At 40.6% G+C, this 15,186-nt stretch overlaps 1 protein-coding gene across 3 annotated transcripts in view; it reads left to right on the top strand.

Moving 5' to 3' along the window:
* si:ch211-191a24.3 (tensin-3) overlaps window positions 1-15,186 on the top strand; it is a 52,358-nt gene that overhangs the window by 13,542 nt on the left and 23,630 nt on the right. For all 3 annotated transcript variants that reach the window (XM_034237402.1, XM_034237404.1, XM_034237405.1), the window contains 4 exons: window positions 2,168-3,091; window positions 8,247-8,374; window positions 8,947-9,055; window positions 9,143-9,211. In XM_034237402.1, the coding sequence (XP_034093293.1) occupies window positions 2,168-3,091; window positions 8,247-8,374; window positions 8,947-9,055; window positions 9,143-9,211 (1,230 nt within the window). The remainder of the gene's footprint in view (window positions 1-2,167; window positions 3,092-8,246; window positions 8,375-8,946; window positions 9,056-9,142; window positions 9,212-15,186) is intronic.

The following is a 15,186-nucleotide window of genomic DNA, read 5'->3' on the forward strand; positions in this document are numbered from 1 at the left end:
TTTTCCTCTTTCTCTGACTGCGGAAGGAGGCTTCAGCAAGCATTTGCATCCTGTTTCTAGTCCGCAGTGGCAACAGTGAAAGTTAACTCCTGACTGCTGGTGAGTAAGTAAGCTGCTTGTTGATGTTAGTTGGGCATTTTAGTGTCCTTTATACAGAAGCTTTTTATAGTATTGTGAAAGTTATACAGTAAAGATCAGTGTGTGAACGCACAGTACTACTATCTGCATCTGTGTGTGTGTGAGACCTAGCAGACCAGTTGTGAGGGTTTACCATGCATGTCTGGTATTTGAGTTTTATTGCCTCTCTGGACTTCAGAGGCTGTGCTCATACAGCTCTGGTATGCACTATATGTATTGTTGCAGTCACTGTACGAGTCTTATCTCATCTTAATGTAACAACCCCTATCAGAAAAGATCTTGTCTGTTTAGTTGTAGTATGCTACCGTTTGGTAAGCCTTAGGGGTGCAACGGACAATCCATATTCTTTGATATGAGATGCATTATTTGATCTATAAAATGTCAGTAAATGGAAACAAAATCTTATATCCATTCCAAATATAATTTACTGTCGTATTTGACAAAAAAAGCAGAAAATCCTCACAACTGTTTGGCATTTTTGTTTGAAAAAAATGTACTTTAACGATAATAATAATAATAATAATAATAATTCCTTACATTTATTATAGCGCTTTTCCAGATGCTCAAAGCGCTTTACAAATACACATTACACATATCATACATGTAATGGTCATGTACTGTGGACAATACCCACAGGAGCAAGTTCAGGTGAAGTGTCTTGCCCAAGGACACAACGGCTTTACAGACGCAGCAGCGGCGGGTTTCACCCCTTGATCTGATGATCATTGCACAGCGCACTGCGACACACCGTCCATCTTCACGCCTCGAAGTCATCGAGGCGCTTTTACAAGTACACATTAGTATCATACATGTACTGTGGACAATACCCACAGGAGCAAATGAAACCATTATCATAATAATTGTAATAAACATCTGTGACTATGGATGAATTAATCAGGATTATCATAGCTACTTAAACATCAAACATTCAAAGACTTTCCATGTTCAATTCCAAGAAATTAAAGGTTGTATTTAGCTTTTCATAATTTGTACCTGTAGGTTCTTGGCCCCTTATTGTATCCAAGCCTTCTAAGGGCTGACATTTATTAAAAAAAGTACAGACAGTCTAAGTATGTATAACACAGTGCAGTTTAGTGTATGTGTGTGTATGTGTGCATGCGTGCGCAATCAGCTCTACCTGATCTCAGCTACACGTCTATGACAGGCATGTCCTTTGCGTGACACACGCATACACAAATGACACATATGCATCCGACAGCCCACACAAAGAGCCTCTGTGTTATCTACATGGAGTGTGTCTGGAGTGATGGCTGGGGTCCAACAGGTGTGTGTCTGTGTGTGTTTTAGTCACTGTGACTCACATACAGTATTGGGGCAGGTATGGAATCATATACAGTAAGAATATCCTCAATCCAAAGGTGTACTTTCTACTTTACGTAAACATATTACAGTTAAGCTATGATTCAGTCACTAATATCTCTGTGAACAGTTTCCATATTACTGAAGAGGACTTTTGCTTTCAGCTTTAATCATCAGGTGACATCAATACACTTTGTGTATCTGTAAAACTATTGCCTAACATATGCTGCTGTAAACTTAAAATTGATCGAACTGCTGCATAGCTTTTTTGAGAATGTTTAACTTTATTTACAGCTAGAAGAATTTCCAATTGAATCAATAAAAGGTGCAATGAATATTGCAAAACGTGAATGCTCGCCATTTCTCTTGGGAATTGAATATCTTTGGGACTTCTTGAGTTCTATGACGTTTTTTAGACCACATGATTTATTAATTAATAGAAAACATGATTGATAATAAAATCTACTGTATAAAGAAAGTTAGGTAAAGCATTTATTTTGATGTACAGGTAATTAGTTCCTAAAATGATGCCGTGTTTCTTAATATTTAAATCACAACTTTTTGTTTGTTATTTGTAGTTCACTCATCATGTCCACTTAACTTCTGACAGCAAAGCTACCCATGTTTCAACAGGTCACGCTCCCATCTGTTTTCACTCTTCTGTCAACATATACATCTTCTTCTGACCTTTTTGTTTTTGTCTTCACAGCCCCACCTCATGTCCTGGACTCTGGAGTGAGAAAGAATATTGAGCAAGGTGCTTCGTTCCACTTGAGCGCCAGCAGCCCCGGCTGGAGCGACCGCGCTCCGTCTGCCAGCAGCGACTCAGGCCTGTCTGTAGCCTCACACGGGTGGGCCGCAGCCGGACCGAGGAGAGGGGCTGCACGGGAGAAGGGCACCCAGGCCGGGAGGCTGTTCCCTGGGGTGGACTTTGAGATTGTTCAACCTCTTCTGGAGGTCATGACAGAGCTCGCTGCTTCAGGTCGAGGGGAGATGACTGGAGGAATGGAACACACTATCAATGGAGAGGCTTCATCCAGCGAGAGGGAAACAGATATATTAGATGATGAGGACGAGGTTGACGGTGAGGCGGCTCCTGTTTCAGACGTGCTGAGCTCAAGCAGCATCTGCTCCCTCTCCTCTGAGAACCTGCCCGAGACTCAGACATCGTCACACACTGAGTACTCCACGCACTCCTGGGTTCGGCAGCAGCAAATGGTTGACGCCGTCTCCGATATTCACCTTCAAGTTGATGGGGGCGAGAGGTTAAACAGGTTGAGGAAAGAGAGGCCTCCACCTCTGGTAGTTCCTGGGACACCACCTCGAGGATTCAGCAGCAGGGAGGCAGTGCAGAGGGGACTGGAGGACGAGGACGGCACACATAACGTCCCACTTAGCACAGACGTTACCCACAACATACAGTCCGTCAATACTAGACAGGGTTTGTCTTGCCAAGAAGAGGATTTGTCTTCATTAACTACAGACATTGATGAGTCCATTGAACAGCTGAACCAGCTCATTTTGGATTTGGACCCCACTTTTATTCCTGTTCCTACCAGCTGTGCCCCCCAGTCCCGATCAGCCTCCCTCCACACCAATGGCCTCAACCACAAGGGAAATACCAATATGTCAGGTAAGATATTTCGAATCATTTAAAACAATATTGTAAAATCTTGAAAATGTTTTGCTAACCGCAATGTTGGAGGTATTTTGAGAATGAATCCTATACGCTTTGGAGATCCTCTGACTTTTCCTAAAGTGCCAAGACAAGTGTGACATTTGGACATTTCTCAACAGCTATTAGATGTATTGCCATGACATTTGGTACAGACATGGTCCAAGATTTTGGTTTGTGACCAACTAATTTAATTCCCATCAGGCTCAGCTGCACTGTTCTAAGAGCTTATTTGCAAATATTAGCATGCTAACGTGGAAAACTTGGAGGTAACATTATACCTACTAGATCGTAACATTGTTACATCTAAAATATCTGCCTAAAAAAGACTTAGAGAGCTGCTAACATGTGTGGATCCGTATGAGACGGATATACAAGCCATTTAACATTTTTGGATTTGCAAAATACAGCTATCACTAAAAATGTAGCTGCTTTGGGTAAACTATCCATTTACCTTGGTAAATTATAAGAGTACCTTTTACATAGCTCTACTCTTACAGAGGCACAAAAAGTCCACTGACGGTTTGCCTGGATGAAATGCCACACTTAAGAAAATACATGTGTGCCAAAAAGGCGGTGGGCAGATGCAGCTCTTAGGTTGGACTTGTTATATTGTGGAGCTTGGTTCAGCTGGCATAACAGAGAACCATTTATAACCAGGGACTGAAGGACTGCCTGATTGTGGAAATCTCCACCTGAGAGAGAGGTGTGTGTGTGTGTGTGTGTGTGTGTGTGTGTGTGTGTGTGTGTGTGTGTGTGTGTGTGTGTGTGTGTGTGTGTGTGTGTGTGTGTGTGTGTGTGTGTGTGTGTGTGTGTGTGTGTGTGTGTGTGTGTGTGTGTGTGTGTGTGTGTGTGTGTGTGTGTGTGTGTGTGTGTGTGTGTGTTACAGAAGGTGTGTTTGTTAGTGTTTGCTGAAAGGGTGGAAGCATTTCATTAAACAGGAAGTGGATAGTCCTGCAATGTAACTAGTATATGGCCTGTGTTCACCATACAATCTGTCTTAGCTTGAATGGATGTATACAGAACTGGAATAAAAAGTTACATAAGGGGAACATGTCCAAAGACGGACCAATCAAAGTAAAGCCCAGAATAAGGTATGCCATCAAAACATAATCCACTGACATAATTATAGAATTGATGGTTTTGCAAGCAGCTGATAGAGGTTAAATGCATTACTTCAACAGAGCGGGATATGATAATGATCAATAAGTCTCTCATGAGCCAATAATTGGAAAGAGCTCAGAGGTTTAGAAGATTTAGATCTGACACCCAATGCTTCATTTCTGATTAAACTAAAACAACAATACTTAAAATCCTGATAAAGATGTTTTAAAAGGTAAAGTTGAACTTATTGGTTCATTTTTTATTGGTTAACTACATGGCAGTCTAGGGGTGTACCATATCTGATGATACAATGTTGAAAATGCCCCCAGTTGGTATGATAACACAAATGTGTTTTAAATTGCATTTACCCAAATACTTGCAGCGTAGATAAGAGACTCACTAGGAAGACTTTATCTTTACTTGTTTAGGAATTTAACCTAGTAACCATGCAGACCTCTACAGAATTGTCACCACTATGCCCACTTAAGCAATTCAGGCATCATATAATTGGTTTATGACCTTCAGATATCTATACCATACAAACTAATGTAACGCAGAGTTAATTTTATATTATGTTAAGTGCCTGTTTTGCCTATATGGCAATAGTGCAACAGTTGAAGCGTAAACATAGAGCACACAGGTCATAAGTCTGAGAGTCCAATCAAAATATAAACACGACTGGGGAGTGTTTAATCACTCATTACATAGGATTTCTTGTCGGTGTTTAAAAATGTTTATTTTTATTAAAATGTTTCTAACGTACAAGAAAAGACAAGACCGCAGTTTATTCACGAGATTAGGAACTTGAGTTCTAAACTCAATGTGTTAAGAGACAAAAGGTGTTCATTGCCTTCATTGTATTTTACTATCTGACTGGAAGAGATCAATAGAAAGATATTCTGATGAAGTGTATTCACCATTTCACTCAAACCAATGATTGAGTTGGACGTCAGCTGTTTGTCTTCAAAACAATCTGATATCCAGTGCAATTCAACAATGATCCTTTGACCAAATCAGAGGTGCAACCAATCATGTGGTGTTAAAAGCGTGAGGAAAAGTTGTTTTTGCAAAAGATTACTTGTTTTGGAGTGCAAGTGAATAATGTAGGGACTTCATCCTGGTATTTTTAGGTTCTGGCATAACAACATTGTCACACCTTTTAAAAACTTGAACCTGAACATTGATGGGGCCTGTTTTTCTGACACGTGTGTCTGCGTTGCCTCCTCTTCACTATTATTTTCTCCCCCTGCTGGGACTCATGAAAGATTTACTCCTATCTCATATCCACTGGGACGCAACCACGAGGAAAACATACATTTCTGTTGCGACCTCCGCACTTGATTCATTTTCATTTTGAGGACTAAGGGTTATAGGTGTACAGGTGATGTCATTACTTCCCAGTTCTTTGTGTACAGAGCAGCTGCTCCATCAAAGCTAACCTCAGAGTGGCCTGATGGTTCACGTGGGAGCTCCTGACAGTCAATAAAGGCTTTGACAGCTCCTGATTCATGATTTGAAGGTCCCCACTGCGGTTACCTTTGACCCAAGGCCATGTGCCTTGCAGGGTCACATTATGGCTGACATTTAACCTGTGACCCTGCGTTTTTGTACACTGTCAGGTCAGTGAGAGAATTTCAGCACAGGAAATGGAACATGTGGGTTTGTGTGTATGTCGGTCATGGAGTTTGTCAGGGGGATATTTCCCGGGGGTATATTAGCATTAACACCAATATTTCATCGTCCATGTGTTTTTCAAGGCGATGTTTCGTGGCAGGAGTTCGTAAGCGATCAGGAATGCTTTTGAAGTTTGACACAACACTTTGCTCTCCAGTGTGTTTGCATCATGCCTTCCTTCTCCCTTTCATCATCTTTGGAAGTGCAGTCTTCAAAAGAGAGGAGCCTCCTCACGAATACAGCGGGTATCAAGTGCTACTTGACACTGTGAAGATACACAAACTCTGTAGAAGAGCTCTCAGCGGGCCGTCCGGTGTAGAAGAGGAACTGGATTAGTTTTAGTTGGACTAGCAGAGATGAGATGACGGCCGCTCACAATGAGAGCTGAGCTCACAGTGTTCCATATTGGGGTTTACAGTTTACAGTATATAGAGTATCATATGCAAGCATGGTCAATCTCTATCTTGACACACATGTCAGACTGTGGTTATGCAGTTGCAAAAAAGTAAAAATAGAATAATATTCACAATTCATTTGTTTGTTTTAGCAAAGAAGAATAGATACAAATATATATTGTCAAATGTACATGACTATTGTTGCCTATACATATTAACACAAAATCAGCCCCTGTATTGCCAATATTGAAGTTTTGGGTCAAATAAATATCCACAAACCTGGCTCACTCCAGCAACAACAACAACACAACTGCTACAACCATTAGCATGCTTACTGTTTGCTAATCAAGGTGAAAAAGAATAATGGAAACAGAGTAGGTTTACTTACTATTTTTGCCACCTTTCCCTTTGCCGCAGAGTTAACAATATGTGTTAATGGTTCTTCCCTTTCCCTTGTAATCTTTTTAAACTGATATATTCACATAAATGCAGAATCTCTAGGCAATGGGTCAAGATGTTGTTATTCTACGCGATCTGGTTTTTGAGTTCTAGTCCATTTGTCGTGGGAATAATCACAAATGAGCTGGCTTTGAATCCAGGTAAACAGTCTACTTGGGGAGCAAAAGAGGCCGATTATAACTATATAATTTCAGTGCTTACACTGAAGGTTTATGTATTATTAATGCCTTTTACAGGGTACAAACAGTATGATAACCAAACATGTAAAAAAAGGATTCCTTCAATGTTGTTATAAATGTATTAGGCACAAGCTATGTAATGAGTAGGACATTAGACAGTTACAAAATTAACTTCTAGAGGACAACATGTGTTATTATCTGTTATTTAATCAGCTGACATGTTGTCCAATTCTGATGTGTTAGGGCAGTGGTTCTCAAATGGGGGTACGCGGACCCCTAGAGGTACATTGGAGTACTGCAGGGGGTACGTGAGATTTATTTTATGTTAATGAAAAAATTGATAAATATACCAATTTTAGGAAAAGTAACGAAGTTTGAGCAGTGTGGGTTTTATATTAATAGACTAGAGTTACACATATTTCAAAACTCGAAGTGCAATAACTGCAGTTTGCCTCCCTGTCAGAATGACAAAGATCCTCAGTGAAGCACACGCCCATGTTTCTAACTACATTGTAAGTACAACTTATTAAAAAGATCAGTTCAATGCAACTAATGTCGTCTTAGTGTTATTGCATGATGTTAAAATTGGTTGGCCATGAATTTAGTGATGGATTGTAAACATTTTAAATGTAGCATTAGCATCTCAGTTACAAGGTTGTTGTTTTAATGACTCAGACACTGATGGTGCAGCACTGCACTGTACCTCTTTATATAGGCTTTTTCCCCCTAACAAATAGTTTTTGCGCTGATCAGGGGGTACTTGGCTGAATTTTTTTTTCAAAGGGGGTACATTATTGAAAAAAGTTTGAGAATCACTGCGTTAGGGGAATAAAATACGCTATGAATCTTTTTTAAACCAGTTAGATAAAACCAAAATGTGTGGTTGTGCTCTTAATGATCGCTTCCCAACTTTAAGAGAATCACTGACTGTTCATTGAGATTTTTTTTTCCAACAAGTCGCCATGATGTTCCACCATCTGGTCACAGTGAAGTCTTGTTTAGTCACACAGCATCTGCCCTGATGACAGGAGCTACACAGCGCTGACGAAGACACTGATAGACTGACAAACACGCTTTACTACTGTCATCACCTTTTATTACTATCTGATCATACCATAATTACCATTTGATGTTATGTGTTTCTTTTACAAGTAAAGACATAGCTGCATGTGGATATTTAGATAGATACTGTAGATATAAAAAGGTTTGATTCTTTGGTCGATTATATTTCAGATCACAATCTGTCTGACTGTCTGGCTCTCCTCTCACGCTCTTTCTCTCCTCACCCTTCTCTTATCTCAGGGTGGAAGCAGCAGATGAAGGTCAGTGATATGACGGACTACGCTGGTCTCCATAGCCCAGGATGGAAGGGGGGTCAGAGCTTTAGAGGATCCCCAGCCTACTACAGTCCCCCTTTCTCACCATCTCAGGTAAACACAGTTTCCTGGTTCACCTCTGTGAACTTTGACTTCTAGTAGTCGAACTTCACCCACACTAAGTACGTCTATAAACATCGCTTTGAACACTGGTCTTATGTCTGACCCGTTATACGTGTCATGTCAACAGCCCTGATCAGATTACATTGTTTTTAAACCATCTGACAAAACATTTGGACAATAAATTAAATTAATGTGTTAGAGAATTAGATGACAAAAATGATAACACATGGTTATCACTTTAAGATCAGTTAAAATATCTCTTTTGAGATAATGTAACTGAACCTGCATCATTATAGATGTTCCTTTTCTACCCTCCTCCCTTTCTCTCTCTTTTCTTTTTGGTTTCTGCTCTTGCACTCTTATGGCTGGGTGGCATGAATGGCCCAACTGTTTACACCAAAACACAGCCTGTAGCCACACACAGATCACAAGACTGATGTCTGCTGGTGTCTGCTGGTGTGTGTGTGTGGGCTTGTTACCCTATAAGACTTTTAAAAAACAACAACATGTTATTGTGTTTTTCCCCTAATTTCTTTCTTACTTTTTTAATTCTTTTTTGGAAGCATGGGCATCTCTACAAAACCAACAGCGTGGACTATCGGGGAGAGACAGATGGTTCTGACATTGTCCCACCTACTCCAGGCTTCCCAGTGTCTCCTCCGACGCCCTACGGTAAGAGATACGGTCCCAATGGACACTTCTTGATGTGGATGGGTCTGCATTTTGGAATCTTATCAGGGTCTTCTCTTCTTTTCCCAGTGAAACATTTCTCAGAGTTTTCCCAGCTCCGGACTAGCGGGCAGTGGGACCAACACAGCTCGACACAAGGTGTGTGTGTGTGTGTGTGTGTGTGTGTGTGTGTGTGTGTGTGTGTGTGTGTGTGTGTGTGTGTGTGTGTGTGTGTGTGTGTGTGTGTGTGTGTGTGTGTGTGTGTGTGGGGTGTGTGTGACTGGTATAAGAGTGTAAAGCCAAACACTTGTTCTAATGATTGCTGCTGGACAGGGTTCAAGGGCTGGCTGGAATGTCCTCCTGGCACTATATACCCAAAACACGCACACACACCTGGCCTGTCCTTTGTTGCTATTGGCTGGATATGTGGGTATGGCTCTGTTTCTGGTAGGTCATGTCTGTCTAGAGGAAGACGGATGGCTTACTTATTATTCTTAGGTTTAAGGTAGAAAGCGTTTGGAGGACTTGATGAAATGGATTGGGATATCATTTCAGGCCCATTTAGGGACAGCTGATACTGGAACTAATAATAGTTGACGGTAACAGAGGAAGAGACCACTGCAGGCAGGATACACACTCACGTCCTGTTCTGGGAGGGGACGGGAGGAGTGGGGAGGGTCTTTTGTTGCTGGGACATCCTGCCTGAGGAGATATGTAGCACACAGCTACAGAAGGAATGTATTGTAGTGTCGAAAAACACAAGCGTCTTTGAGTGGTAGTGTCTTAAATCTGATATATCTATAAGTGACTGGGATGTTCCTGTTGAAGCTAAAAAAAATCAATTGATGATCAGTAATGCTGAGAGGGTGGTGCTGTTGGGAAGCAACTTTAATCATTTCACCCTGGTAAATAAGCTTCGGTGAAAAAGTAATTTCAACAGTTTCTGTTTAAGTGTTTGTGGGCTAAATATAATGTTGTGAATCAAGTATAAAACATGGTAAATCTGAAAGATAAACATGCTATTTCTGTATCCTGGCATGGCTGCCTGCCTTTGACTCAGCCAAAAGTTAACTGGCCCTAACAAAAATAATGGAACAGGATTCCAGAAAGGGGGCCTCTCATGCCAAAGCTAGCCTGACATAAGGTATAATGTGGCCCTTATAGATTTATTGTTTTATCTAGATTAGTATTCACAACATTGGGTTAAGGTAACTACTATTTTATGAACTCAGTGTATGAGAGAGGGAAATATCATATATCGATGTCAGACTTGGAGTACTCGAGTCCTGGACTCGGAATCGAGTCTGACTCGACCTCTTCTTCAGTGACTCAGACTTGGACTCGGACACGAGGAGTGGGGACTCGAGAGTGACTCGGACTTGAGACTTTGTGACTTGACTACTACACTGATAGATGTCACTCGTGAAACGATTGATCTGTTTTTGGATAACCAAATACTACATTCAGACGATGTAATGAATTTTCACACACTAGATTTATACTTTTATCGCAAACTGGTAGTCTTCTGCAGTATAATTTATATGCAGTCAATAGGCAATGAGTGAAGAGTATCTTTTCACTGTGCAGATCTCCGACCAGTTTTTGTCAGTCCCTCTGCCTTAAATTAAAGAAGACCCCCCCTTGAATAAAAAACTTGAGCTGCTTGGTTAAGTCTTCAAATATAATGGCAAAATGTTAATATCAAGCCTATTTATTAGTTTACACCAGGGGTGCCCACACTTTTTGGGCTGGTGAGCTACTTTTGAAATGACCAGCTCACCGAGGTCTACCAACCAAAAATAAAATCCCAAATTGCAAGGGTTGCTGAATAACACGTTTTATTTATACATGGGATAATAGGGCTGCAACAAACGACTAATTTGATAATCGATTAATCTATCGATTAATCTATCGATTAATGAAACGACTAATCGACTATTCAGACTATTACTGTATGCCTTGCACAATTTCTCAAACGCTCTTGTTTAGCCATCAACTTTTAGATTTAGCTTGAGGTTGTTTTAGGCATGTGGAAACTAACAATGAAGACAATAAAGATTAATACTTGATTCAAAAATACATATATTATTAAATTAACAAATTGTGAACAAAACTAACATTGCTTTTTATTTAAATTAAATAAATAATATTTCACATCAAAAGAAACAACAATGTTTTAACAAATCGTATTAAATAATCTGATGACAGAACTGTGAACAGAATAGCTGTAACTTTAACAAAATAAAGAGTAACTCAGTTTCCTCTCATCATTAACCCATGTTTGAATCATTGAGTTAACTGCGTGTGTTGCTGCTAGCATACATAACACCTGACGTGGAAACGTTACTCGTGGATGGGGCTGCAGAGCTGCTAGAAAGACAGTCGAACCCGGTGCATTCCTCCGTCTGGATGTGGAGCACTTTTGCTAAATGTTTGACACATTGCTCGTGTTACCGCCCTCACATGCTGAACTCTCTTAGCAAGGAGCATTGTCCACCTCAAGACGGGTAACATTTAACCACACCTTGGAGAGCTTCTCTCCGCCATCTCCTCCGTGTGTTGCTGCTTGTAGCAGCCGCGTGTGTGTGTAAACTGCCCCGCCTCCTCGCGCACAGACGGGAGAGAGAGATCTCGTCTCGATTGGAAAGATCGAAAATACACCGACATTTGTTTGTCTTTTTGCATGTTAGAAACGAGTTGGCGACACTAAGACTGCGAGATAATGTTTGTGTAGCAATAATACATGACCTTTCTCAACTCGCTACTCGGAGGGAAGTCGCTGTCATATGCCTTGTGAACACTCCGATAATGCCTCTCCACGTTACCTTTCTTTGGCAGAGCGACGCTTGCTTTACAAATAAGGCAAATAACCTTTGAATGTAACATCACAAACAAATATTCTTCCTCCCATTCTGGGTGGAAGTGGTTTGTCTTTAGCTTCTTTCTCGGTCCCGCACTCATTTTGTTGTTTGTCTCTTGTTTGTCTCTTTAACTTAATTTGAGTTTTCCCGGCACTTGACTGATTTTGTATCGCTTTGCATTCTGGGTTAACAGACTGGAAAGCGATAGGTCGCTTTTTCTGTCAATCAAGTAAACTCCTGAATTAAGTGGCAGGGAGGAGGGATCAAAAGCTGTTTTGTCTATTTTAACGGAACAGGATTTTTTATTTTTATGAATGACTCGCGATCTACCAGCATTGCCCCCGCGATCGACCGGTCGCCCGCGGTCGACGTACTGGGCACCTCTGGTTTACACAGTTTAAGTCGATCCTATCTGTATATAGTTTTCCCTTCTACTCAGGGGCGGATCTACCGGGGTGGCATGGGGTGGCAACTGCCACCCTAAACAATAGCCTTGCCACCCCAGCTGCCACCCCAGTTGGCATCTTTGTTTTGAAAGAAAAGCTGTTGCTCATCGGACATTTATGAGAGAAAGTCTCTAATGTCCGAGTGCAAGTGAATGCAGCACAAGATGTACGTCATGTAACCCCTCCCCCGGTCCTGGCGCGAGAGTGGAAATATGATTGGTGGCGAATTCATTTGAACGGGACGGCGCAAAACGAGAAGCCTTTCGGAACCAAGCACTAAAGGAATGAGGTAGTTGCGGTCTACAATGACAGAGAAGAGAATGTCAAGTTTGGCTGTACTCAGCATTGAATCAAAACGCACTACAGCTGTTGATCTTAATAAGTTTGTGAGGCGTTTTGCTGAACAAAATAGTAATCGCCGCATTCAGCTGTAATAGACATGCCAACTTGATGCTCTGCTCACGGATGACTCGATGAGAATAACAAACTGTTAAGATGATGACCTTGTATGCGTGTATATATTTTTTTCTTTGAGGGGGTCTGCCCCCCAAAAACAATTGTAAGTCCTGAAAGAGTAAAATAAGACGGTGTGTAAAACTACACTGCCCAGCCAACAGAAAGTAACCACTTTGATTGAACTAGGCCAGTAGGTAAGGACCTTCCACTGGATAATAACTGCAGCGATGTTTTAGCTGAATACACGTTTTTTAACCCTAACTGATGCAGTTAGTCACTTCTTTAATGTTTGTTCTTTCTGATGTAAAGTCAAGGTTGTAACTGTATATCAATAATGATATAATTACTTGTTTTTCAAATTTGAAGGAGGGTGAGCAAGCATCTTGATGAACATTCATCATTAACTCCTCCAAAAAATAAATATAGTTTATTCAATAATAAATGAATATGTGAATCATAACAGTTATTCACTATATCTGTAAAGCGTCTTTGAGCACCTGTAAAAACGCTAACAAATTAAATCTATTATTATTATTATTATTTATTAACAGTGATTGACAGCTTATAGGAATAATATGATTGTTAATAGTATCATATTCATTCAGACAAACATCGATGAGACAGTTAATTAATGTACTTATTGCAGCAGTCTGCATAGATTTGGAACCCCTGCTGGTCTAAGAGTGAGACAAACTCATTCAGTTATTGTTCAGTTAAAATTCATTAAATTACGTCTGCCACCTTATATGTAAGGCTTTACTGATGTGCCACAATAATATCACCTATGTGATTGAGTTAAAATATTAATATTGTGGCTTTCCAAGTTAACATTGATTGTAGGGGTGTAACGGTTCACAAACATTTCGGTTCAGTACGTAACTCGTTTTTAGGTCACGGTTCGGTTCGGTACGTTTTCGGTACAGCAGAAAAAATTATCACAAAACATTAAAAACATTTTTTTAATTATTATTAAACTGTGACTAATGTATTCAAATAAATACAAAATATAGTCAAATAAACATTAAGGTGCAGCATTTCGATGAACTGAAATAATCTGTATTTGAACTGTACTAGTACCTAAGCAGCCAGCTTGACATTAGGACTTGCTTGTCATTGTATTTTCATGTTGTTTAAAGAAAGATTAACTTGTCCACATTGCTTGCTGAAATGGCAGATCTGCTGGCACTAACAATGTCTCCTGCTGTGGAGAACACCCTCTCTAGGGACAGAGGTAGCACAGCCAGGTAGCGCTTTGCTAACATGGCAACATAAGGATACTTGGCGTTTGTAATAGCTTTGGCTCGGTCTGAACTTTCTGCGAGTGGTGGAGGCTTAAATGCTAGTGGGAGTTGGGTTTGCACTTCAGTCTTTTTTCTTTTGGTAGCGGCGATATTCACATTCGGGTGATGCCTTTTCAAATGAGTGTGATGTATTGCCAGCTGCGTAACCAATGTTAGTTGAACAATACCGACAAACAGCTTTGGTTCGGTCCACCTGTCTTTGTCCGTCATCCTTGTACGTAACTACGAAACCAAAATGTTCCCAAACCGGAGACTTCAATGATGCTGGAGGATTTTCAGCTCAACTTTATCTGCGTTCGCCATTTCGACAGTTCCTCAAATTACTGACTGATTACCAAATCATTTGAACGCATCCCTGTGACCAGCTCTCATAGTATGCCTCTCGTCCAATGAAATTACTTGGTCGCTCTATGATATATACCTGAGATTACTTCCAGAAAGTTGTTCATGTTCTCAATTTGTTTACGTTTAACGCTATATTCGTTCGGTACACACGTGTACCGAACCGAAGGGCCCGTACTGAATAATTTCAGTACGGGTACGTGTACCGTTACACCCCTAATTGATTGATATGATTGCGATTTAAATCAGCATATACTTCTGTCAGGGGATGCCACCCCTCAAAATCTCCTGCCACCCTCTTGCCACCCCATGAATATTTGTCTAGATCCGCCCCTGCTTCTACTGCAGAAAATGTTGACAATATTGTAACCATAACATATTATCGACAACAAAACCAAAAAAGTAGTATTTATGATGCCATTTTGTTTTGCATTGCAGACAGATTGTTAACTTAAAAGGGCAGTTCCAACTGTTTATTGTAAATATGTTTGTCGGAACAGAACAGTTACAGGATGGAGAAAGAGTTGATGAAAGAGTCATTATTCTGTGAATACAGAAAAAACACCTGATTATTCTTTCTCCGCTGGATGGACAGAAGAATTAACAAAGGGTGCAAAATATCTGGAGCTCACCCCCAGTTTGCAGACAACAGTTTCCTGTTTCCCACGTTAAAGTCAGACAATTGTCTGGGAAACAATTTGCCACGTCGGGACAGAACAGTCAGATCC

The sequence above is a fragment of the Gymnodraco acuticeps genome, unplaced genomic scaffold (assembly GCF_902827175.1).
Source record: "Gymnodraco acuticeps unplaced genomic scaffold, fGymAcu1.1, whole genome shotgun sequence".
Classification (NCBI taxonomy): domain Eukaryota; kingdom Metazoa; phylum Chordata; class Actinopteri; order Perciformes; family Bathydraconidae; genus Gymnodraco; species Gymnodraco acuticeps.